Below are 24,386 nucleotides of genomic sequence, written 5' to 3' on the forward strand. Positions count from 1 at the left end.
TATTCAGGCCTCTCCTATTCATATTCCAGTCTCTTATTCAAATCAATGTATGGTTGCTAGGGGAATGTGGACCCTAGCAACCCGATGGCTAAAATTACAAACTGTAGAGCTGCTGAATAAAAAGCTAAATAACTCAAAAACCACAAATAATAAACAATGAAAACCAATTGAAAATTGTCTCAGAATATCCCTCTCTACATCATACTAACATTTCATTTAAAGGGGACAAGGAAGTAGATTACAGTGCTATTGGCTGAACCAGGCGATATAAGAGCTGCTACAGACATACATTACATGGGATATCAGTATATAACTTATACACGGTGACTGCCCAGCAGGTAAGTGAGAAATGAATCAGCCGGGTATTATTTGCACGCAGCACGTCTTCCACGAACTCAGGTTCTTCGTTGTACTGAAGGCTTTGCCTCTAGCAAGATGGCGCTGAAACTTCCTTTTCCGGTGTTGTGGCGGAAGTGCTGTCACGAGAAAGATGGCGGAGAGCAGGAGCGCTCTGTACTGCCCCCAAGAGAGAGAGGAGCGGGTATCGCTGACCCCCAATGTCGGGCTGTACGTGCTGGGGCTCCTGTCTCTGCTCAGCGCCGTGCGGGTGTCGGAGGCCACTACTCACTGGGTCGTTACGGAGGATGGAAAGATCCAGCAGCAGGTGAGAGGGAGGCGGCTGCAATGGGCGGGCAGGAGTCAGGGCTGTGACTGAGGGGAGATCGGGGAGCAACGCAGGGGCTGCTGGGTAATTACTTGGGTGAATGGAGACCCCTATGCAAAGCTGCTTGCTGGGCTGTCACTGACTTGCTCTTGTTCATTGACTGCAAAATAATTCTTCATATGTACTGACAGCAGCAGAGACTGCCAGGGATTAAGTGACAGCTACAGAGAGACTGCCATAGACTCAGGCTAGTGACACCCAGAGAGACTGTCAGAGACTCAGGTTAGTGACACCCGGAGAGACTGTCAGAGACTCAGGCTAGTGACACCCAGAGAGACTGTCAGAGACTCAGACTAGTGACTCCTGGAGAGACTGTCAGAGACTCAGGCTAGTGACACCTGGAGAGACTGCCATAGACTCAGGCTAGTGACACCTGGAGAGACTGTCAGAGACTCAGGCTAGTGACTCCTGGAGAGACTGTCAGAGACTCAGGCTAGTGACACCTGGAGAGACTGTCAGAGACTCAGGCTAGTGACACCTGGAGAGACTGCCATAGACTCAGGCTAGTGACACCTGGAGAGACTGTCAGAGACTCAGGCTAGTGACACCTGGAGAGACTGTCAGAGACTCAGACTAGTGACACCTGGAGAGACTGTCAGAGACTCAGGCTAGTGACTCCTGGAGAGACTGTCAGAGACTCAGGCTAGTGACACCTGGAGAGACTGTCAGAGACTCAGACTAGTGACACCTGGAGAGACTGTCAGAGACTCAGGCTAGTGACACCTGGAGAGACTGTCAGAGACTCAGACTAGTGACACCTGGAGAGACTGTCAGAGACTCAGGCTAGTGACACCTGGAGAGACTGTCAGAGACTCAGGCTAGTGACACCTGGAGAGACTGTCAGAGACTCAGACTAGTGACACCTGGAGAGACTGTCAGAGACTCAGGCTAGTGACTCCTGGAGAGACTGTCAGAGACTCAGGCTAGTGACACCTGGAGAGACTGTCAGAGACTCAGACTAGTGACACCTGGAGAGACTGCCATAGACTCAGGCTAGTGACTCCTGGAGAGACTGTCAGAGACTCAGGCTAGTGACTCCTGGAGAGACTGTCAGAGACTCAGGCTAGTGACACCTGGAGAGACTGTCAGAGACTCAGACTAGTGACACCTGGAGAGACTGTCAGAGACTCAGGCTAGTGACACCCGGAGAGACTGTCAGAGACTCAGGCTAGTGACACCTGGAGAGACTGTCAGAGACTCAGACTAGTGACACCTGGAGAGACTGTCAGAGACTCAGGCTAGTGACACCCGGAGAGACTGTCAGAGACTCAGGCTAGTGACACCTGGAGAGACTGTCAGAGACTCAGGCTAGTGACACCTGGAGAGACTGTCAGAGACTCAGACTAGTGACACCTGGAGAGACTGTCAGAGACTCAGGCTAGTGACACCCGGAGAGACTGTCAGAGACTCAGGCTAGTGACACCCAGAGAGACTGTCAGAGACTCAGGCTAGTGACACCTGGAGAGACTGTCAGAGACTCAGGCTAGTGACACCCAGAGAGACTGTCAGAGACTCAGGCTAGTGACACCTGGAGAGACTGTCAGAGACTCAGGCTAGTGACACCCGGAGAGACTGTCAGAGACTCAGGCTAGTGACACCTGGAGAGACTGTCAGAGACTCAGACTAGTGACACCTGGAGAGACTGTCAGAGACTCAGACTAGTGACACCTGGAGAGACTGTCAGAGACTCAGGCTAGTGACACCCGGAGAGACTGTCAGAGACTCAGGCTAGTGACACCTGGAGAGACTGTCAGAGACTCAGGCTAGTGACACCTGGAGAGACTGTCAGAGACTCAGGCTAGTGACTCCTGGAGAGACTGTCAGAGACTCAGGCTAGTGACACCTGGAGAGACTGTCAGAGACTCAGGCTAGTGACACCCAGAGAGACTGTCAGAGACTCAGGCTAGTGACACCTGGAGAGACTGTCAGAGACTCAGACTAGTGACTCCTGGAGAGACTGTCAGAGACTCAGGCTAGTGACACCCAGAGAGACTGTCAGAGACTCAGGCTAGTGACACCTGGAGAGACTGTCAGAGACTCAGACTAGTGACTCCTGGAGAGACTGTCAGAGACTCAGGCTAGTGACACCCAGAGAGACTGTCAGAGACTCAGGCTAGTGACACCTGGAGAGACTGTCAGAGACTCAGACTAGTGACACCTGGAGAGACTGTCAGAGACTCAGACTAGTGACACCTGGAGAGACTGTCAGAGACTCAGGCTAGTGACACCCGGAGAGACTGTCAGAGACTCAGACTAGTGACACCTGGAGAGACTGTCAGAGACTCAGGCTAGTGACACCTGGAGAGACTGTCAGAGACTCAGGCTAGTGACACCTGGAGAGACTGTCAGAGACTCAGGCTAGTGACACCCAGAGAGACTGTCAGAGACTCAGGCTAGTGACACCCAGAGAGACTGTCAGAGACTCAGGCTAGTGACTCCTGGAGAGACTGTCAGAGACTCAGGCTAGTGACACCTGGAGAGACTGTCAGAGACTCAGACTAGTGACACCTGGAGAGACTGTCAGAGACTCAGGCTAGTGACACCTGGAGAGACTGTCAGAGACTCAGGCTAGTGACACCCAGAGAGACTGTCAGAGACTCAGGCTAGTGACACCTGGAGAGACTGTCAGAGACTCAGGCTAGTGACACCTGGAGAGACTGTCAGAGACTCAGGCTAGTGACACCCGGAGAGACTGTCAGAGACTCAGGCTAGTGACACCTGGAGAGACTGTCAGAGACTCAGGCTAGTGGCACCCGGAGAGACTGTCAGAGACTCAGGCTAGTGACACCCGGAGAGACTGTCAGAGACTCAGGCTAGTGACACCTGGAGAGACTGTCAGAGACTCAGGCTAGTGACACCTGGAGAGACTGTCAGAGACTCAGGCTAGTGACACCTGGAGAGACTGTCAGAGACTCAGACTAGTGACACCCAGAGAGACTGTCAGAGACTCAGGCTAGTGACACCCAGAGAGACTGTCAGAGACTCAGGCTAGTGACATCTGGAGAGACTGTCAGAGACTCAGGCTAGTGACACCCAGAGAGACTGTCAGAGACTCAGACTAGTGACACCTGGAGAGACTGTCAGAGACTCAGGCTAGTGACACCCGGAGAGACTGTCAGAGACTCAGGCTAGTGACTCCTGGAGAGACTGTCAGAGACTCAGGCTAGTGACTCCTGGAGAGACTGTCAGAGACTCAGACTAGTGACACCTGGAGAGACTGTCAGAGACTCAGGCTAGTGACACCCGGAGAGACTGTCGGAGACTCAGACTAGTGACTCCTGGAGAGACTGTCAGAGACTCAGGCTAGTGACTCCTGGAGAGACTGTCAGAGACTCAGGTTAGTGACACCCGGAGAGACTGTCAGAGACTCAGGCTAGTGACACCCGGAGAGACTGTCAGAGACTCAGGCTAGTGACACCCAGAGAGACTGTCAGAGACTCAGACTAGTGACACCTGGAGAGACTGTCAGAGACTCAGGTTAGTGACACCCGGAGAGACTGTCAGAGACTCAGGCTAGTGACACCCGGAGAGACTGTCAGAGACTCAGGTTAGTGACACCCGGAGAGACTGTCAGAGACTCAGACTAGTGACACCCAGAGAGACTGTCAGAGACTCAGGTTAGTGACACCCGGAGAGACTGTCAGAGACTCAGGCTAGTGACACCCGGAGAGACTGTCAGAGATTCAGGCTAGTGGCACCCGGAGAGACTGTCAGAGACTCAGGCTAGTGACACCTGGAGAGACTGTCAGAGACTCAGGCTAGTGACACCTGGAGAGACTGTCAGAGACTCAGGCTAGTGACACCCAAAGAGACTGTCAGAGACTCAGACTAGTGACACCTGGAGAGACTGTCAGAGACTCAGGCTAGTGACACCCGGAGAGACTGTCAGAGACTCAGGCTAGTGACACCCGGAGAGACTGTCAGAGACTCAGGCTAGTGACACCCAAAGAGACTGTCAGAGACTCAGGCTAGTGACACCTGGAGAGACTGTCAGAGACTCAGGCTAGTGACTCCTGGAGAGACTGTCAGAGACTCAGGCTAGTGACACCTGGAGAGACTGTCAGAGACTCAGGCTAGTGATGTCTAGAGAGACTGTCAGAGACTCAGGCTAGTGATGTCTAGAGAGACTGCCTGAGAGTGAGGGTACTGAATTTGCTGAACAGACTGCCAGATATCTGGGGTATTGACCACAGGAGAGACTGCCCGAGAGTGAGGGAAGTGACTGCAGGAGAGACTGCAGCAGTTCCATAGTGTTTGCAACAGAAACATTTAGACTCGATTACAATGAGTTGGACTCGGAGACCTTTGGGCTGCGCTGGTGCATTGGTCCCATATAATGATTAGTATGTGAGGAGAATAAGGAATATGAGCTGAACGTTCCCATACTAAATACTAAATTATAAACAGATCACTGCACGGGGCGGGGGGGATTCATTGTAGTCTCAGCCTCAGCTTGTACTAGTTTCATGTTAGTGGGGCTTTGTGTTGCCATTGGACAGAATCAGGAGTGCGACTCTCTATCCAACCCTGCGGCTTGTGCAAACCTTTAGCTTTATAGTGGAAAAGAACATTAAATTAGACATTAAATTACCTACAATATCAATAGAAGTGTTTGGCCTCGTGGGGTTTCTATAATGTCCCTTTCCTGTTACCCTTCATACTGTAATAGCTCTGCTGTGTGATGCTCATATACAGTATATACTTTATCAGTCTCTGATTGGTCGCTAAATGCCACCTCTCTTAGCCGGTCAACTCCCACCTGCCTTAGATAAACCTAGAATTCATGCGCTTCACACTGAAAGATCCTGATTGGTCATCCTGCCAATAAAGTGCTCCTCAAAGCCGTTCCATTCTGGAGGGGAGACACATCAGGGTTCAGAAAGTGAGCCGGGCCGAGCATAAAGCTCCTTATATGGACTCAGCACCCGGGGAATGCTCAGTGCCATAATCCCAGTAAGACTAAAGTTCAGGGTTTTGAGATAGAGATAAGATGATAATTATGGATAATTACATGTTCCCTTGTATATTGTACTGCCCCGTGTGTTGTAATGTACAGCAGCCGCTATCATATAGTTATTTGCTCCTGTTTAAAGGGCTAGTTCACCTTTAAATGAACTGTTAGTATGACATAGAGAGAGATATTCTGAGACAATTTGCAATTGGTTTTCATTTATTATTATTTGTGGTTTTTGAGTTATTTAGCTTTTTATTCAGCAGCTCTCCAGTTTGCAGTGTCAGCAGTCTGGTTGCTAGGGTCCAAATTACCCTAGCAACGATGCATTGATTTGAATAAGAGACTGGAATATGAATAGGAGAGGCCTGAATAGAAAGAGGAGTAGTGATGGGCGAATAAATTCGCCTGTTGCAAATTCGCATCGAATTTCCACATTTCGACACCGGCTAATAAATTCGCGAATCTCCCACAAAAAATTCGTCATCGTCAAAAAATTTCAAATAGTCGCTAGCGTCAACATCACAGCGCGTCAACACTATTTAGACACCCCTTGACTTTAACACCAGCGTCAAAATTGACGCAAGCGAACTTTCGGATGCGCGTCCAATTTTCGTGTTTCATGTTTTTTCCTGAATTTTTTCGCCGTTTCGCAAATAATTTTTTGACGAAACCGGAGAAATTCGTCCCATCACTGAAGATGAGTAATAACAGATTATGTGAAGCCTTACAGAGCATTTGTTTTTTTAGAAGGGGTCAGTGACCCCACGTTTGAAGGCTGGAAAGAGTCGGAAGAACAAAGGCAAATGATTTTAAAAATAATATGTCGAAAATAAATTATGGAGACCAATTGAAAAGTCGCTTAGAAGTAGCCATTCTGTAACATACTTAACGTTAACCCTTTTGGATTGTCCCGTTGATGATGTCACCGGCAGGGTTAGGCCTGTGGGTTCCTATAGGAGAAAACTGTTTCATTGAAACTCTTCCAATCTATCCAAACCGCGGCTTTGTCATGGGCAGCCCCGCCCACTTTCATGATAATTTAGGCCTCCGCCTTTGACCGGGCCCCTGTGAGGACTCCTGCTTGTCCCCTCCCACTTGAGCATTTCCAGCTATAGATTTGAGTTTGAATGGGGAGTGGAAATCTAATTGTATTTATCCATTTTCTTATTGCAGGTGGACTCCCCCATGAACCTGAAGCACCCCCACGATCTAGTCATTTTAATGAGGCAAGAGGCCACCGTGGGCTACCTCAAAGAGCTGGAGGCAAGTCTTACAAGCCTAAAAATATCACTGGCCTCCCTGATTTACCTGAATGGGGGGGAGATTATCCATTATATATAAATAGAAAAAAACAGGGCTAACCAGCAATCAACAGGGCCAAAAAATCTAGGAAAAAACTATATTTATTTGTAGAAAAATAATATGTTACAAATGTTAATGTGTTAAAAATGACACATCTCCTTCGGCCAGATATCGATCAGGGAAGCCCATCGGATGGCCACACACACTGGCCAATAAGCTGCCGACTCGGTCTGTCCACAGCTTTTATCGGCCCGTGTATGGGGGCCTTAAAGGATAAGTAAACCTTAGAAATGAGTGAGTGTAAAACTAATGAGGGGGGAATTCTAAGCACTTTTGCAATGTACATTCATTATTTATTTTGTTTTTATTCCAAGATATTAAGGGATACATGTACTGTTAATATGAATGAATTTTGTTACAACAGCGCCACCTGCTGGTCAGTTTCCCACCAGTCTGACCAGCAAGTAGTCAAGGAAGTTGTCAGGAGAAAGAAAGAGGCTGCTCTGATGTTCTTCTGCTTAGGAAAGATGTGAGAAAGGTTTATAATTTTATTCCTAAGCAGAAGAACATCAGAGCAGCCTCTTTCTTTCTCCTGACAACTTCCTTGACTACTTGGTGGTCAGACTGGTGGGAAACTGACCAGCAGGTGGCGCTGTTGTAACACAATTCATTCATATTAACAGCACATGTATCCCTTAATATCTTGGAATTAAAACAAAATAAATAATGAATGTACATTGCAAAAGTGTTTAGAATAGTCCCTCATTAGTTTTACATTCACTTATTTTAAAGGTTTACTTATCCTTTTTAAGGGTTGGGCTGTAGTCCCATCTACAGGAAACGAGCATTTAAAAAGGATCACCAAAAGCAGTTAGAGAAGGGGAAAAAAGTTCGTAAAGAGACAGTGTCCCATATGTGTGTTAAAGGGGTTGTTCACCTTCCACACTTTTTCCATTGCAGTTGTTTTCATATTTTTCACCAGAAATAAAGACTTTTTTTTTTTAAATTATATTATTTTTTACCGTTTTTCCAAAATCGAAATAAAGTTGAATGTTCGTGTCTCTGGTGTTTGAGTCTGGCAGCTCAGTAATTCAGGTGCAGACTCTAAACTGTTACAATTTGCTACATTAGTTGTTACATTTCTCAGCAGCATCTCTGGAGTATCAGCAACTATTGTATCAAGTCTAACAGCTGCCTGTAATGAAACCCAGAGATTCTGCTCAGCAGGGACAAAGATAAGAAATGTATCAACTAAATGTATCAATTTACAGGGTCGGCGACCCTCCCTGGAGTATTAGGGCACAGACACACAGATTTGGGAAGACAAATCTGGGCACCCTGCGACAAATCTCCCCGAACTGCCGGCTAGAATGTAAATCGCCAGCAGGATGGCAGTCGGATCACTTTGTTTTCCGATGGTCGTCCGGTTTTCTTCGTGAGGCGACTTCGGAAAACAAAGCGCTCCGAGTGCCATCCTGCCGACGATTTTCATTCTAGCCGGCGGAAAGGCAGTTTGGGGAGATTAGTCGCCTGAAAAAAAGAGGCAATTCGTTGCTGGGCAACTAATCTCCCCGGATCTGACGGTGTGTCTCTGCCCTTAGCAACTATTGTATCAAGTCTAACAGCTGCCTGTAATGAAACCCAGAGATTCTGCTCAGCAGCGACAAAGATAAGAAATGTATCAACTAATGTATCAATTTAGAACAATTTACAGGGTCGGCGACCCCCCTGGAGTATTAGGGCAGAGACACACGGTCAGACTTTGGAAGATTAGTCACCCCGGCGACAGATCTCCTCTTCTTCGGCGACTAATCTCCCCGAAGTGCCTTCCCGCAGGCTAGAATGAAAATCGCCGGCAGGATGGCACTGGGAGCATTTCGTTTTCCGAAGGTCGCCCGGTTTTCTTCGTGAGGCAACTTAGAAAAACGAAGTGCTCGAGTGTCATCCCGCCGGAGATATACATTCTAGCCAGCAGGGGAGGCAGTTCGGGGAGATTAGTCGAACCAAAGAAAAGTAGACTAATCTCCCCGATACTGAGCGTGCGTCTCTGCCCTTAGCAACTATTGTATCAAGTCTAACGGCTGCCTGTAATGGAACCCAGAGATTCTGCTCAGCAGGGACAAAGATAAGAAATGTATCAACTAATAGATCAATTTAGAACAGTTTACAGGGTCGGCGACCCCCTTCCTAAAGCTTCGTTAGAAGGTGAAAAATGACACTTTACACTTCAATATTAGAAAAACGGTCACACGTAAAAAATAGAAAGTAATTGGAAAAAGTCTTTATTTCTGGTGAACTGTCTGAAACCAACTGAACTGAAAAAAGTGTTGGAAGGTGAACCAAGTGAATATATACAAAGAATCCAATATAGATCTACTGAGAAATATTAAAGCAACAACGGGCTTATCCATTGGCTGTTCCTTGTGCTGTAACCCATTGTTGTCGTTGTTGTTGTTCCAGAAGCACTTGGTCGCTCAGAAGATCCACATTGAGGAGAACGAGGACAGAGACACGGGCCTGGAGCAGAGACATTACAAAGACGACCCCGACTGTATAAAAGCCAAAGTGCCTTTGGGAGACCTAGACTTGTACGATGGCACCTTTATTTCACTGGAAAGCAAGGACATCAGGTATCTTGTTAAAATGAGTCGAGGGTCGGTGACCCTGGCAACAGGGCGGTGAAAAAAATGTTTGTTTTGATTGTGAGGCTTCAGTTTCATCACTGCGTTTCTGTTCCGGTTTCTTGATTGACCCATTGGTCGTTCTCTGTTGCAGCCCCGAAGATTACGTAGATCTGCACAGTGCGTTGCCTCCCGACTTACTGCCGCCAGACTGCACGAAGATCATCGAGCTTCCATTTAGCATTCACGCCTTCCACCATCTCCGGGTAGGGTTCCTGCAAAAGTAAAGCCCCTTTAAAGGCCAAGTTATACCTAGGAAACTAATCCAACTTCAATTTTCCCAACGCTTCATCTCACCACCTGCAGGGCATTCAGGAGAGGCTGAACCTTTCCGCTCCACTGTTGCCTAAAGAAGACCCCATATTCGGTTCCCTGCCCCGGCGGCTAGGCAGAACCATCGATGAGATGGGCCACAGAATACACGAAGGCCTTCTGAAGGTATGGCAGCGCCGTGCATCAAATACAGCAGATGACATTCCATTAATAAATCCTGGACACATTTGCACATGGGCAGTAACCTGTAGCACCCAATCCGTTATTGACTTTTTTTTCCCTAGGCAGCTGCAGGTGGAACAGTGAAAGCAAACATTTGATTGGTTGCCGTGCAGTTGCTGCCTAGGTGCAAAACTGCCCAGGGTTTATAAATGAGAACCAGTGTCTGTTCAAATAACACTCCAGCTTTTATACTGAGGTATGTTGTCCTTTACTGTCTTGGCTTTAAGCATGGGGGCAGAGGTACAACCTATAACCTTATATTTTTGTAGCTGTTAAGGGAACAGTAACCCCAAAAACTGTTTTAAAGGAATGACAATATAATGTACTGGTGCCCTCCACTAGTAAAACTTGTGTGTTTACAGTAGAAACATTACTATAGTTTATATAAACAAGCTGCTGTGTAGCCATGGGGGCAGCCATTCAAGCACAGGATACACAGTAGATAACAGATAAGTACTACTATAGTTTATATAAACAAGCTGCTGTGTAGCCATGGGGGCAGCCATTCAACCACAGGCCATATTGTATAGAGTATACTATAGTAGTACTTATCTGTTATCTACTGTGTATCCTGTGCTTGAATGGCTGCCCCCATGGCTACACAGCAGCTTGTTTATATAAACTATAGTAGTACTTATCTGTTATCTACTGTGTATCCTGTGCTTGAATGACTGCCCCCATGGCTACACAGCAGCTTGTTTATATAAACTATAGTAGTACTTGCCTATTATCTACTGTGTATCCTGTGCTTGAATGGCTGCCCCCATGGCTACACAGCAGCTTGTTTATATAAACTATAGTAGTACTTGCCTATTATCTACTGTGTATCCAACGTTTGAATGGCTGTCCCCATAGATATACAGCAGCTTGTTTATATAAACTATAGTAGTACTTATCTCTTATCTACTGTGTGTCCTGTGCTTGAATGGCTGCCCCCATGGCTACACAGCAGCTTGTTTATATAAACTATAGTAGTACTTATCTGTTATCTACTGTGTATCCTGTGCTTGAATGATTATATAAACTATAGTAGTACTTATCTGTTATCTACTGTGTATCCTGTGCTTGAATGGCTGCCCCCGTGGCTACACAGCAGCTTGTTTATATAAACTATAGTAGTACTTATCTGTTATCTACTGTGTATCCTGTGCTTGAATGATTATATAAACTATAGTAGTACTTATCTGTTATCTACTGTGTATCCTGTGCTTGAATGGCTGCCCCCATGGCTACACAGCAGCTTGTTTATATAAACTATAGTAGTACTTGCCTATTATCTACTGTGTATCCAACGTTTGAATGGCTGTCCCCATAGATATACAGCAGCTTGTTTATATAAACTATAGTAGTACTTATCTCTTATCTACTGTGTGTCCTGTGCTTGAATACCTGCCCCCATGGCTACACAGCAGCTTGTTTATATAAACTATAGTAGTGTTTCTGAAGCAAACACATCAGTTTTACCAGTACAGCACAGCACAACACTACATTATATTTTCATTACTTTAAAACCACTTTTTTGGTGGTACCATTTAAATGTCCTGCCCGTTCCTTATTTAAAGGCACAGTATTCATGTGATTTTATATTTTTCTGTTTTGTTCCAGAATGCCACCTCGTGGGTTCTATATAACATGGCATCTTTTTACTGGAGGATAAAAAACGAGCCATACCAAGTTGTGGAGTGCGCCATGCGAGCGCTTCACTTTTCTTCCAGGTCAGTGCACCAGAAAATTATTTTTGTCCCCCCCCTCCCCCTTCTTGTCTTGTTCTAGATACTGAATTTGTTTTCCTTTGCCTTGCACCAATCCCTGTAACCCTTTGTATTCCACAGACAGAACAAAGACATTGCACTGGTGAACACGGCGAATATTTTGCATCGGGCGCATTTCTCCGCAGATTCGGCCATTTTGGTCCACGCGGCCCTTGACGTGTCCAGTGACTTCCTCACCAGTCACTACACCCTGGGGAATATATATGCAGTGAGTATTGGGGCAAACCAAGTAGTAGGGATGCACCGAATCCACTCGTTTGGATTCGGCCGAAAACCCCCATATACGTCACGAAAGATTTGCAAGAATATAGGAAGGCCGGTAATAAATATATATATATATATATATATATAATAAATATATATAATAAATATAAATATATATATATATATATATATATATATATATATATATATATATATATATATATATATATATATATTTTTTCTTGCATTGGCTTCTAGATGCTCGGGGAATACAACCACTCAGTGATGTGTTATGATCGTGCTCTGCAAGTGAAGCCGGGGTTCGACCATGCGATAAAGAGAAAACACGCCGTCCTCTGCCAGCAGAGATTGGAACAGAAACTGGAGGCCCAGCACAGGTCAGTGCAGAGACTCTGGGATTCAGCAATGGAAAGACAAGAAATCAATGGCTGTGTATTGGCTTGGCCTGTGTAGATTGCCTTAAAAGGGGTTGTTCACCTTTAAATTAACTGTTAGTAGGATGTAGAGAGGGATATTCTGAGACAATTTGCAATTGGTTTTCATTTTTTATTATTTGTGGTTTTTGAGTTATTTAGCTTTTTATTCAGCAGCTCTCTGTTGCTAGGGTCCAAATTCCCCTAGCAACCATTCATTGATTTGAATAAGAGACTGGAATATGAATAGGAGAGGCCTGAATAGAAAGATGAGTAATAAAAAGTAGCAATAACAATACATTTGTAGCCTTACTGAGCATTTGTTGTTAGACGGGGGTCAGTGACCCCCATTTGAAAGCTGGAAAGCATCAGGGGAAGAAGGCAAATAAATCAAAAAATTAATAAATCATGAAGACCAATTGAAAAGTTGCTTAGACTTATTTATTCTATAATACACTAAACATTGATTTAAAGGTGAACCACCCCTTTAACCTTTGTAAAGTGGACGGAGCAGCAGAGCCTTGACTGACAGGCAGAAGACTGTGAGGTTTGTAGTTCTATAACATTAGACGATCAATATAGTCGCACCTAGTAATGTCCAAACGGACCAACTGCAATGCTGGCGGGTTTGCAGAAAAGCCTGTCGAAGCTCATTGGTTAGAGATGCTTGAGTAGCTGTAGTTCCAACTCAAGTTCAGCCGTGGGCACCGTTAGGCAGAGCAGAGAGAGGGTTTTTTTTTTTTAAAGGGGAACTATCGCAAAAATGATAATTGAATATAAGCTTCCTCATACTGAATTATAAAACTTTCTAAATACAATCAATTAAATATTCTGCATTGTTTCTGAAATAATCACGTTTATCTTCACTATTCCTCTCTCAGCCTCTGTTTCTCTTCATTCTCTCTTCATGCAGCAGTTGGGTGTCAGATATTCACTGACAGTTAGATTCAATATATCTTATAGGGGGCTCCTTTCCTAGCAGATGAATTAGAGCTCACTCAAATAACTGATTCCAGTACAAACACAATCTAACAAAATAACTGCCTTCTACACAAATTCTGCATGTAGAGAGACATGATGTCTGGTGAGTTTAATAGAGTGAGCTCTAATAAATCTTCTAGGCAAAAGGAGCCCCCCTATAAGATATATTGGATCTAACTGTCAGTGAATATCTGACACCCAACTGCTGCATGAAGAGAGAATGAAGAGAAACAGATGCTGAGAGAGGAATAGTGAAGATAAACTTGATTATTTCAGAAACGGTACAGAATTATTAATTGATTGCATTTAAAAAGTTTCTTATTTCGCCGCGGAAAAAAAACGCCCATTGACTTTTAGGGAGGAAGAAAAATTGTTGTGCGCGTAAAAACTTCCAATGCGTTTCACAAAATTTAGCCCTTTCGCAAAATTTCCGTTTAAATGGGACAGATTCGCTCATCACTATTTCTCACCTTCCCTAGTTTGCTGCCTGCCCCGATTTCTGCCCGCGTATTGACCATTCTATCGGATCCTTTTTTTGTACTGCGCTACTGTTAGTTTTGACCCCAGCCTTTCCCTCGAGCCCGCTTCTCGTTCTCCGTTCTTCCTGCCCACGTCTGTTTCCCTTGTCTACCCAGAACTCTGTCCTTGGTCCTGTCACTTTAAGACCTGGCGGCGTCCGAGTAGTGGAGGCTCCTCTGGAAGCGAAATGGCCTGGTTGTAGGCAGAAGCGTAACCAGGGCCGCCATCAGGGGGGAGAGTTGTAGGGGGCCCCGAGGGTAAGGGGGGCCCCGAGGGTAAGGGGGGCCCCGAGGGTAAGGGGGCCCCGGCCATGCCACACTTACTTGATTAGCCGGGCCCCCCATCTTTCTGAGAGCTGTTGACGTCGGGAAGGCATGGACGTTTAAGGGGCCCTGGCCACCAATTTTCTTATAATGTGTGGGGGGGAGCCCTGGCCACCAATTTTTTTTCTCATGTGGGGTCCTGGCCACCAATATTTTTTTAATGGGGGGGGGGCCCTGGCCACAAATGTTTTTTATGGGGGGCCCTGACCACCAATATCTTTTTATTTTTTATTAACATGTGGGAACCCGAGCCACCAATATTTTTTTTGTTTTTTTACTGTGTGGTGGGGGGCGGACCTGTGGGTGGGGAGGGTGGACCTGTAGGTGGGGCTTGCGGTGGGCGCAGCCCAGGGGGCCCAGGAAATTTTGTCGTATGGGGCCCAGCGATTTCTGATGGCGGTCCTGAGCGTAACCTTGGGGTTTGTTCTGGCTTTGGGGTTCCTTACGTTACACTTTTAGAATGAGCAAACACAGAGCTGCATTATAATTGGAGGCAGAATATGAACAGGTGCTTTGGGTTTTGTTGGCAGGTCCCTCCAGAGGACCCTGAACGAGCTGAAAGAGTATCAGAAGCAGCACGATCATTATCTGAGGCAGCAGGAGATCCTGGAGAAGCACAAACTCATCCAGGAGGAGCAAATTTTACGCAACATCATCCACGAAACCCAAATGGCCAAGGAGGCCCAGCTGGGTAATGCCCTGCGTTATATAATGATGTGTATGCCACACGCTTTTCCTTTATTATTAAAGGATAAGTAAACCTTAAACCTCGTGTCTCATTCCCTTCCCCTTTAGATTGTAAGCTCTTTTGCATAGGGCCTTCCCTCTCCTTTTGTACCGGTACTGGTTGTTGTATATATGTGTAACTCTGTATGTTCTATGAATGTAACTCATGGGATTTCATTGTATAAACACATTTATTTTACAGCGCTACTCAATATGTTGGCGCTGCTAATACATAAGAAAACCTTAAAAATAAGGGAATGTAAAATTGATGAGGGGACTATTCTAAGCACTTTTGCAATGTACATTCATTATTTATTTCTTTTTAATTCCAAGATATTAAGAGATACATGTACTGTTAATATGAATGAATTTTGTTACAACAGCGCCACCTGCTGGTCAGTTTCCCACCAGTCTGACCAGCAAGTAGTCAAGGAAGTTGTCAGGAGAAAGAAAGAGGCTGATGTTCTTCTGCTTAGGAATAAAATTAGAAACCTTTCTCACATCTTTCCTAAGCAGAAGAACATCAGAGCAGCCTCTTTCTTTCTCCTGACAACTTCCTTGACTACTTGCTGGTCAGACTGGTGGGAAACTGACCAGCAGGTGGCGCTGTTGTAACAACATTCATTCATATTAACAGCACATGTATCCCTTAATATCTTGGTATTTAAAATAAATAAATAATGAATGTACATTGCAAAAGTGCTTAGAACCAACCCCTCATCAATTTTACATTCACTTATTTTTAAGGTTTATTTATCCTTTAACATGTATTTTTTTTTAGAGCGCCAACATATTGAGTAGCGCTGTAAAATAAATGTGTTTATACAATGAAATCCCATGAGTTACGTTCATAGAACATACAGAGTTACATATATATAACAACCAGTACCGGTATAAAAGGAGAGGAAGGCCCTGTGCAAAAGAGCTTACAATCTAAAGGGGAAGGAAATGAGACTCAAGGTGTGGGAGTGGGCAAAATCGATGATGTGGGTGCCATAGTGATGAAAGCATCTGTGGGAAATACTGCTAAACACTCACTCATCTTATTGTATCATTTAACCCTCGCAGGGAACCATCAGATATGTCGCATCAACCACAAGCACAACTTGCACTGCCCGTGGGACCTTCCCGTGCGCTACCACAGAGGAGACATTTTTGAGAACGTGGAGCAGGTCTTGGTAAGTTGGTTTTGCTGCTCAAAAAGCGGCAATTTCCTTCTTCTCTGTCCCCCTGTATTGTACTGACTGCGACTTAAAGGGGACAGTTTTATAGAATGGCCACTTCTAAGCAACTTTTCAATTGGTCTTCAATATTTATTTTTTGTAGTTTTTAAATTATTTGCTGCCTTCTTCTGACTCTTTCCAGCTTCCAAATGGGGGTCAGTGACCCCATCTAAAACAACAAATGCTCTGTAAGGCTCCACATTTTATAGGCACGTTTATCAAAGGTCAAATTTCGAGTTTTTAAAGAGGTTGTTCACCTTTGTGATAACTGTTAGTAAGATGTAGAGATTGATATTCTGAGACAATTTGCAATTCGTTTTTATTATTTGGGATTTTTGAGTTATTTCGCTTTTTATTCCGCAGCTCTTCGATATGCATCTTAAGCAATCTGGTAACTAGGGTCCAAATGACCCTAGCAACCATGCTTTGATTTGAATAAGAGACTGGAATATGAATAGGAGAGGCCTGAATAGAAGGATCAGTAATAAAAAGTAGCAATAACAAAACATTTGTAGCCTTACAGAGCATTTGTTTTTTTAGAAGGGAGTCGGCGACCCCCATTTGAAAGCTGCAAAGAGTCAGAAGAAAAAGGCAAATAACTATAAAAAATAAATATATCGAAGACCAATTGAAAAGTTGCTTTAGAATTAGCCATTCTATAACATGGTAAAATTTACCGTAAAGGTGACCCACCCCTTTAAAAACTCCCCTAAACTCGCATAAATTCGAAATTCGACCAATTGAAATTTATTAAAAAAAATAAAATTGACCTTTCTAAACTCGGATGAATGAAATCGACCCAAAAACTCGAATTTGATTAGAGTTTTTCCTCTGAAAACAGCATTGAGTGTCAGGAAGGCTTTAAACAACTACAAATGGATCTCAGGACGTCTCCCATTGACTTAAACAGCAATTCGGCAGGTTTTTAGGTGCCAAATAGTCGAATTTGAGTTCTTAAAGGGCCAGAGTATGATAAATCTCGAAAATCAAATCTGATTTTTAAAAAAAACTCGAATTGAATTTAAATAACTCCCTAGTCGGATTTGAGTTTTGACCATAAAAAAAACTCAAATTAGAATTTCCTCTTATTGTTATTACTACTTTTTATTACTCATCTTTCTATTCAGGCCTCTCCTATTCATATTCCAGTCTCTTATTCAAATCATTGCATGGTTGCTAGGGGAATTTGGATCCTAGCAACCAGATGGCTGAAATCACAAACTGGAGAGCTGCTGAATAAAAAGCTAAATAACTCAAAAACCGCAAATAATAAAAAACATAAACATGGCGCCATATCATTAGTCTCTCATTAGTGATGATCCAATTAATTTACTGTCATTTATTTTTGTGTGTTTTTTTTAAAATCTTTTTCAGTTTGGTGATGACACGTCGTTCGCACACATGACATCTGGGAACCTTGAAGTCCCCACAAACCAGAGCGTCTTACTTGATCGCCCCCTCGTTCCACGTTCTCCCGTTAAAGTGTGGGACATGGGAGCGGATAGTTTTGGTGTAAGTTTCCTCCTGTTATAGCAGCACAGGGAGGAGCACTTTTTCCAGTATTGAGGGGTTACAACAGTGAAAGCTATTTGGGAAGTTACAACTTGCTCTTTACTCTGATGTTTGTAGTTGAGCCTGTGAGTTCCAGGAAAGAAGGGAAATGATGATGTCATCACTCACAATGTTTTCATTATTCAAATTCTTAGAGGAAACTGGATGTGTCCTTTCTTCCTTTCTTCCTTTCTTTCTTTCTTTCTTTCTTTCTTTCTTTCTTTCTTTCTTTCTTTCTTTCTTTCTTTCTTTCTTTCTTTCTTTCTTTCTTTCTTTCTTTCTTTCTTTCTTTCTTTCTTTCTTTCCCACCCCTTCTCTTCCCTCTTTTTTTGTTAATAAGGGCAGAGACACACGGTCAGATTTGGGAAGATTAGTCGCCCCCAAGACAAAATCTCCTCTTCTTCTGGGCAACTAATCTCCCCTATTTAGGGGCGACTAATCTCCCCTTCTTCCAGGCAACTAATGACTAATCTCCCCATCTTCCTGGCGACTAATCTCCCTTCTTCCGGGCAACTAATCTCCCCATCTTCCGGGCGACTAATCTCCCCTTCTTCCTGGCAACTAATCTCACCTATTTCTGGGCGACTAATCTCCCCTTCTTCCGGACGACTAATCTCCCCTTCATCTGGGCGACTAATCTCCCCGAACTGCCTTCCCACCGGCTAGAATGAAAATTGCCGAAGGGTTGCACTCGGAGCGATTCGTTTTCCAAAGTCGCCCAAAGTTTCCTTGTGAGGCAACTTCGGGTGACTTCGGAAAACGAAGCGCTCCGAGTGCCATCCCGCTGGCGATTTTCATTCTAGCGGGCGGGAAGGCAGTTTGGGGAGATTAGTCGCTAGGCGACTAATCTCCCCAAATCTGACCGTGTGTCTCTGCCCTGAAGGGCAACTTGGCAGCATCAATTTAATGGTATTATAGAGAACTGAATAAACCATAATAACGACAAATAAATGAGCCGTTTTGTTTGAAAAGCACTTGATGTTTTTATGCTCCCCTTTAGCAAGAGCCAAACCAACTGTGGCCTCACAAAGCAGAATGTGTCAAGCGTTTTCCAACTATTCCTGCACCTGAAGATCTTCCAACGTACTACCTACCTCCTGAGCAGAGAGTCCTGGGGTAAGTGTCTCCGTGTAGATCCTTATTACTGTTCCACTCTCTGTACTAATTCTTTAGTAACCTGTAGAATTTTACTGAGATGATGTACATTATTGCAGGGAAGCATTGGCCTTTGTATGAGATGTATTCTGGCCTTAATGTTTCACAACTTGTATTTATAACAACTTGTATTTATTGGTGCCTGTGCGCAGGGTCATTCCAGTGGTATCAAAGCTGATAGACACAGGAGCTGACACTCAGACTCCAGACTGCACATCTGTTAGTGATGTGCGCAGAAACGAAAGCCTGAACCAACTGCTGCTAGAGCTGGAGAGCAGGATGGACCTGAAGCAACTGAAGCCTGACCCCCACGCCAAACAGGTACAGCATCTGAACCAGACCCCCAAACAGGTACAGCATCTGAACCAGACCCCCAAACAGGTACAGCATCTGAACCAGACCCCCAAACAGGTACAGCATCTGAACCAGACCCCCAAACAGGTACAGCATCTGAACCAGACCCCCAAACAGGTACAGCATCTGAACCAGACCCCCAAACAGGTACAGCATCTGAACCAGACCCCCAAACAGGTACAGCAGCTGAACCAGACCCCCAAACAGGTACAGCAGCTGAACCAGACCCCCAAACAGGTACAGCAGCTGAACCAGACCCCCAAACAGGTACAGCATCTGAACCAGACCCCCAAACAGGTACAGCAGCTGAACCAGACCCCCAAACAGGTACAGCAGGGACAGGGCTATTGATAAAATTCCTTTATATGTTAATGATAATATAGTTGCAGCAGTGCAGTAAAGCGTCTTTGCTGGCTGAATCATTGTGCAGGGTCCATGTTTTGGATTTGCCATTGCCTGGGGGAGATTTGGGAAGGTTACAGGACTGAATTGAATTCTCTTTCCAGATTTTGCTTTCCCGAGCCAATAACATCAGTGTGTCTGAAGAGGAAATTGCAGCCTCCCTTTCTCACTTTCTAGCAAACGTAAGTCGTTCCATTTCTTCTGTTTTGTTTATGTGACATTTCCCTAATTGAGTTTTTCCTCTTCCAAAGTTGCAAAGTCTGAAGCCATTTTCAAGGGATTCTGTCATGATTTTTATGGTGTAGTTTTTATTTCTAAATGACACTGTTTACACTGCAAATAATTCGCTGTACAATATAAAATGTAATTCCTGAACCAGCAAGTGTATTTAGTTGTAATATTGGTGTGTAGGTGCATCTCAGGTCATTTTGCCTGGTCATGTGATTTCAGAAAGAGCCAGCACTTTAGGATGGAACTGCTTTCTGGCAGGCTGTTGTTTCTCCTACTCAATGTAACTGAATGAGTCTCAGTGGGACCTGGATTTTACTATTGAGTGTTGTTATTAGATCTGAATCACAATAGTAGGAGAAACAAGGTGCCCCAGAATGTAGATATCTCACCAAGTAGTAGATGTGGTCCATGTGCCCCAGACCCCCAGCTTTAGGGAGCGGCAAACCAGAGTATTCGATAAAAAAGCAGGACTGTCTGGCACTCAAACGGATCCACAGGACCAAAATACTTTATTTAAAAATATATATCTTTATTAGTCAAAGTTAAAAAAAGTATACTTGCATCTGCATCCGTCCTACGCGTTTCGTACCCAGCCATGATTAAGTGCCCTTGTGGGTACAAAACGCGTAGGGTGGATTGAGATGCAAGTATACTTTTTATTTTTTATAGACTTTTAGCAGTAAAGAGTGACAGAAGTTTATCAGAGCACAAGTCACATGACTGGGGGCAGCTGGGAAACTGACAATATGTCTAGCCCCATGTCAGATTTCAAAATTGAATATAAAAAAATCGGTTTGCTCTTTTGAGAAATGGATTTCAGTGCAGAATTCTGCCTGAGCAGCTCTATTAACTGATGTGTTTTGGAAAAAACATGTTTTCCCACGACAGTATCCCTTTAATGGAGGTCGAAATACCCCAAGTTCTGTTGCCTTTAGCCATCCAACCAATCGTATGATTTCCAAAATGCTTCCATTATGATTAGGGAGGCACCGAATCCAGGTATTCTGGCTTTTTCATCAGGATTCGGCCGAATCCTTCTGCCCGGCGGAATCCTAATTTGCATATGCAAATTAGGGGCGGGAGGGAAATCACGTGACTTTTTGTCTCAAAACAAGGAAGTTAAAAATGTTTTCCTCTTCCCACCCCTAATTTGCATATGCAAATTTTGGATTCAGGTTCGTAATTCGATCGAATCTTTCGCGAAGGGTTCGCCCGAATCCAGAATAGTGGATCCCTAATTATGATCCCAAGTATTCCCATGTGTCCTCCGACTTTACTTCCTGATTCACCATTTTTCCCTTTTGTTTTTCTCTAAATTTCAGCCAGTGGGTCCCATCTGGTCCGCGCTGAACGAAGCCGCTTTATATTGGCGCTCTGTAGGGAACAGCACCCAAGTCCTGGCCTGTTTGCGTAGGGCATTGAACCTCTCTCCGCCCCAACAACAACACATTCCATTGGTCAATCTGGCCAATTTACTAACGCACTACGGCTTTCACTCGGACGCCAGCAAGCTGCTCCTTCAAGCGTTGGCCATCGACCAATCAGAGGTGAGGCTTCGTTGCCTGCTGTACTATTCACGTCGGCTCTGAAACAGACAGCGAGGGGTTAAATTGTCCCGTTTGTTATGGAATTCTACACATTTAGAGGGTTATTTACTAAAATCTGAATTTTTTTTTTTTTTTTTTTTTTAAACACAATTTGACCTTATTTATTAGTGAAAAGCTTGATTTAATCGGTCGGGTAAAAGCTCAATAAAATCGTACGATGAGTCTTTTTTCCCCCGTATCACTCACATTTTTTCTGGATTTTCGCCCGAAAAGATCAGATTTTCGGGCTAATTCCAGCGCAGACCATAGAAACTTCCAAATAGGATCGGGACCTCGTCCACTAACTATTATAAAACCTCAACACGCCTGAGATGGTGGATTTTCAGATTCAGGCTTTTTGCTGCATCGGGCTTTAATAAAACTTGAAAAAAAACCTAAAATTTTTAGTTTAAAAAAAAAAAAAAAAAACCTGAAAAGTTTTGCCCCAAAAAGCCCAACCTGAGTTCAGTAAATAAACCCCATAATTAGTAAATTGTTGAAGAAAAAGTCCCATCTCCTGCCTATGATTAAGTACCGGAGGGTATGAAACGCGTAAGGCGGGATACCATGGGCTCTTATGCTCTTTTTAACATGATGATTTTTTTAATATACTACAGAGTTATGGGATCATTTTTGAGAGAGAGAGATGCTCTACAATGATGAAAAGCAGAGGCCCTTCTGCAGCACCATTTGTCAACATTTTGGGAGCTGTAATTCAGCAACCAGAGTCCCTCAAGTTGCCCGAGCTTGTTCCATAATAGTTGTTGCTACAGAGAACTGCCTCGGGCTGGTTCCATGATCGTTGTTGCTACGGAGAACTGCCTCGGGCTGGTTTCATGATAGTTGTTGCTATGGAGAACTGTCTCTGGCTGGTTTCATGATAGTTGTTGCTACAGAGAACTGCTTCGGGCTGTTTCCATGATCGTTGTTGCTATGGAGAACTGCCTCGGGCTGGTTCCATGATCGTTGTTGCTATGGAGAACTGCTTCGGGCTGGTTCCATGATAGTTGTTGCTACGGAGAACTGCCTCGGGCTGTTTCCATGATCGTTGTTGCTATGGAGAACTGCTTCGGGCTGGTTCCATGATAGTTGTTGCTACGAGAACTGCCTCGGGCTGGTTCCATGATAGTTGTTGCTACGGAGAACTGCCTCGGGCTGTTCATTTGAAGCATGGGGTGGATTGAAAGCGGTGGGAAATTTTTACAAATTACATTATTTGCTTCCTTTTTTTATTTTATTTTTTTGCTAAGTAACCGTGAAGTTGCTTTACTTTTGGGCTTTGAACAGTTTGCATAAACGTTAGCAGTTTTGTACTGCTAAATGGGACAGGCATCTCCCTTTCAGGGTAGGACTACACGGACATTTTCGGCGCGATCCGACGCACTGCCACAAATCGTATGCAACGGAAATAAGGCAAAAGATAGAAACGTCGCTGCGACTTCATCTGACATTTCTATCTCTTATTTCCGTTGCATATGATTTGTGGCAGTGCGTCGGATCGCGCAGAAAACTTCCGTTTAGTCCTACCCTTATAGTGGGCCTGTGTATAGAATGCTCTGGACCTGGGGTTTTCCAGATAAGGGATCTTTCTGTAATTTGGATCTTCATACCTTAAGTCTACTAGACAATCATCTAAATATTAAATAAACCCAATAGGGTGGGGTTGCCTCCATTTAGTCCAAATAGTCAACCATAGCACTTATTTGGCACCCCAGGAACTTGTCTCATGCTTATGATGCTCCCCAAATTTTTTTTTACATTTGAATGTGGTTCATGGGTAAAATAAGGTTGGGGACCCTGATATCGAGGGCAGAGTCTTCAGTGAGACACTGCTCTGTATACTGCTCCCTCCCTGGGGATTTCACAGCTGTCGGCGGGATGTCGGTTGGTCTTATTTTACCCCTTATATTGGGGTCCCAGGCTCCCGGGAATCACCAAGTCCAGCTTTCGCTGTATGTGCCGACCCCGTGTTGCTGTCACCGCCCGGGTTTTTTCCCTTTTTACATTGCACCACAAAACCTTGCTGAGCCTGGGGAAAAACTTACCTCTCCCTCAAGAACCCCCCACGGGGCCCCTGCAAGTCTTCCGAGCGGCCGCTGGATATCAGGGGGTTTGAAAAAAGAGTGTGAGGGAGCTTACGGGCAAATTCCCCCCTGTTTTGCAGCTCCTACCCGTTCCTTTAAAAAAGTCAGCTCGTCCGTTTTCCCAGGGGGGGTAAGCACTTTAGCCCCCCCCTCTGATTATTATAACCCCCCTTTTCCCCCCGTTTTCTAACGCGGAAACCCCCTCTATTGTTTCCCCTTGCACCCAAACCCTTGTTCCCGCATTCCCCAACAAAATTTTTTTGTGCTGTGATTTTTTATCCATTCTGGTCCCTGGGAAAATTATAGCGGAATTGCCCCCGAAACCCACTAGTTGGTTTTTGGCCCGGGAAAACCCCTGTTGGTGCGAATCTGAATCCTATTTGCAAAAATGCAAATGTGGGCCGGGCATTAAAAGGAAAAAGGGGGAAAAAAAATCTCCTACCCCCCCCCCCTAATTTACTTTATCCCAAAATTCGGGTTGGGCCCAAAGGAAAAAAAATCTGGGGAAAGGGTAACCCCGGGTTTTGGCGTTATATTTTTATGTGACGCCCCAAAACTGTTTATGGGCCCCCAGTGACAGATGATCCCCATCAAGGGAAGAGGGACCCCCACTTTTAGAGAGGGTTATTTGTGTTTAATTTACTCGGGTACATACGCCCGGGGACCCTACCCCCATTTTTGAACT

At 44.7% G+C, this 24,386-nt stretch overlaps 1 protein-coding gene across 1 annotated transcript in view; it reads left to right on the forward strand.

The window, feature by feature from the left end:
- Positions 1-238: 238 nt before the first annotated feature.
- The window catches only part of ttc17.L (tetratricopeptide repeat domain 17 L homeolog), a 33,571-nt gene continuing 9,423 nt past the window's right edge, over positions 239-24,386 (forward strand). The window contains 15 exon segments of the mRNA XM_041589588.1: positions 239-664; positions 6,852-6,941; positions 9,441-9,610; positions 9,756-9,867; positions 9,968-10,099; positions 11,762-11,871; positions 11,989-12,136; positions 12,391-12,530; positions 14,920-15,080; positions 16,184-16,293; positions 17,713-17,850; positions 18,890-19,005; positions 19,197-19,365; positions 19,905-19,982; positions 21,354-21,617. Of these exon segments, the coding sequence (XP_041445522.1) occupies positions 350-664; positions 6,852-6,941; positions 9,441-9,610; positions 9,756-9,867; positions 9,968-10,099; positions 11,762-11,871; positions 11,989-12,136; positions 12,391-12,530; positions 14,920-15,080; positions 16,184-16,293; positions 17,713-17,850; positions 18,890-19,005; positions 19,197-19,365; positions 19,905-19,982; positions 21,354-21,617 (2,253 nt within the window). The 5' untranslated portion in view covers positions 239-349.

The sequence above is a fragment of the Xenopus laevis genome, chromosome 4L (assembly GCF_017654675.1).
Source record: "Xenopus laevis strain J_2021 chromosome 4L, Xenopus_laevis_v10.1, whole genome shotgun sequence".
NCBI lineage: Eukaryota > Metazoa > Chordata > Amphibia > Anura > Pipidae > Xenopus > Xenopus laevis.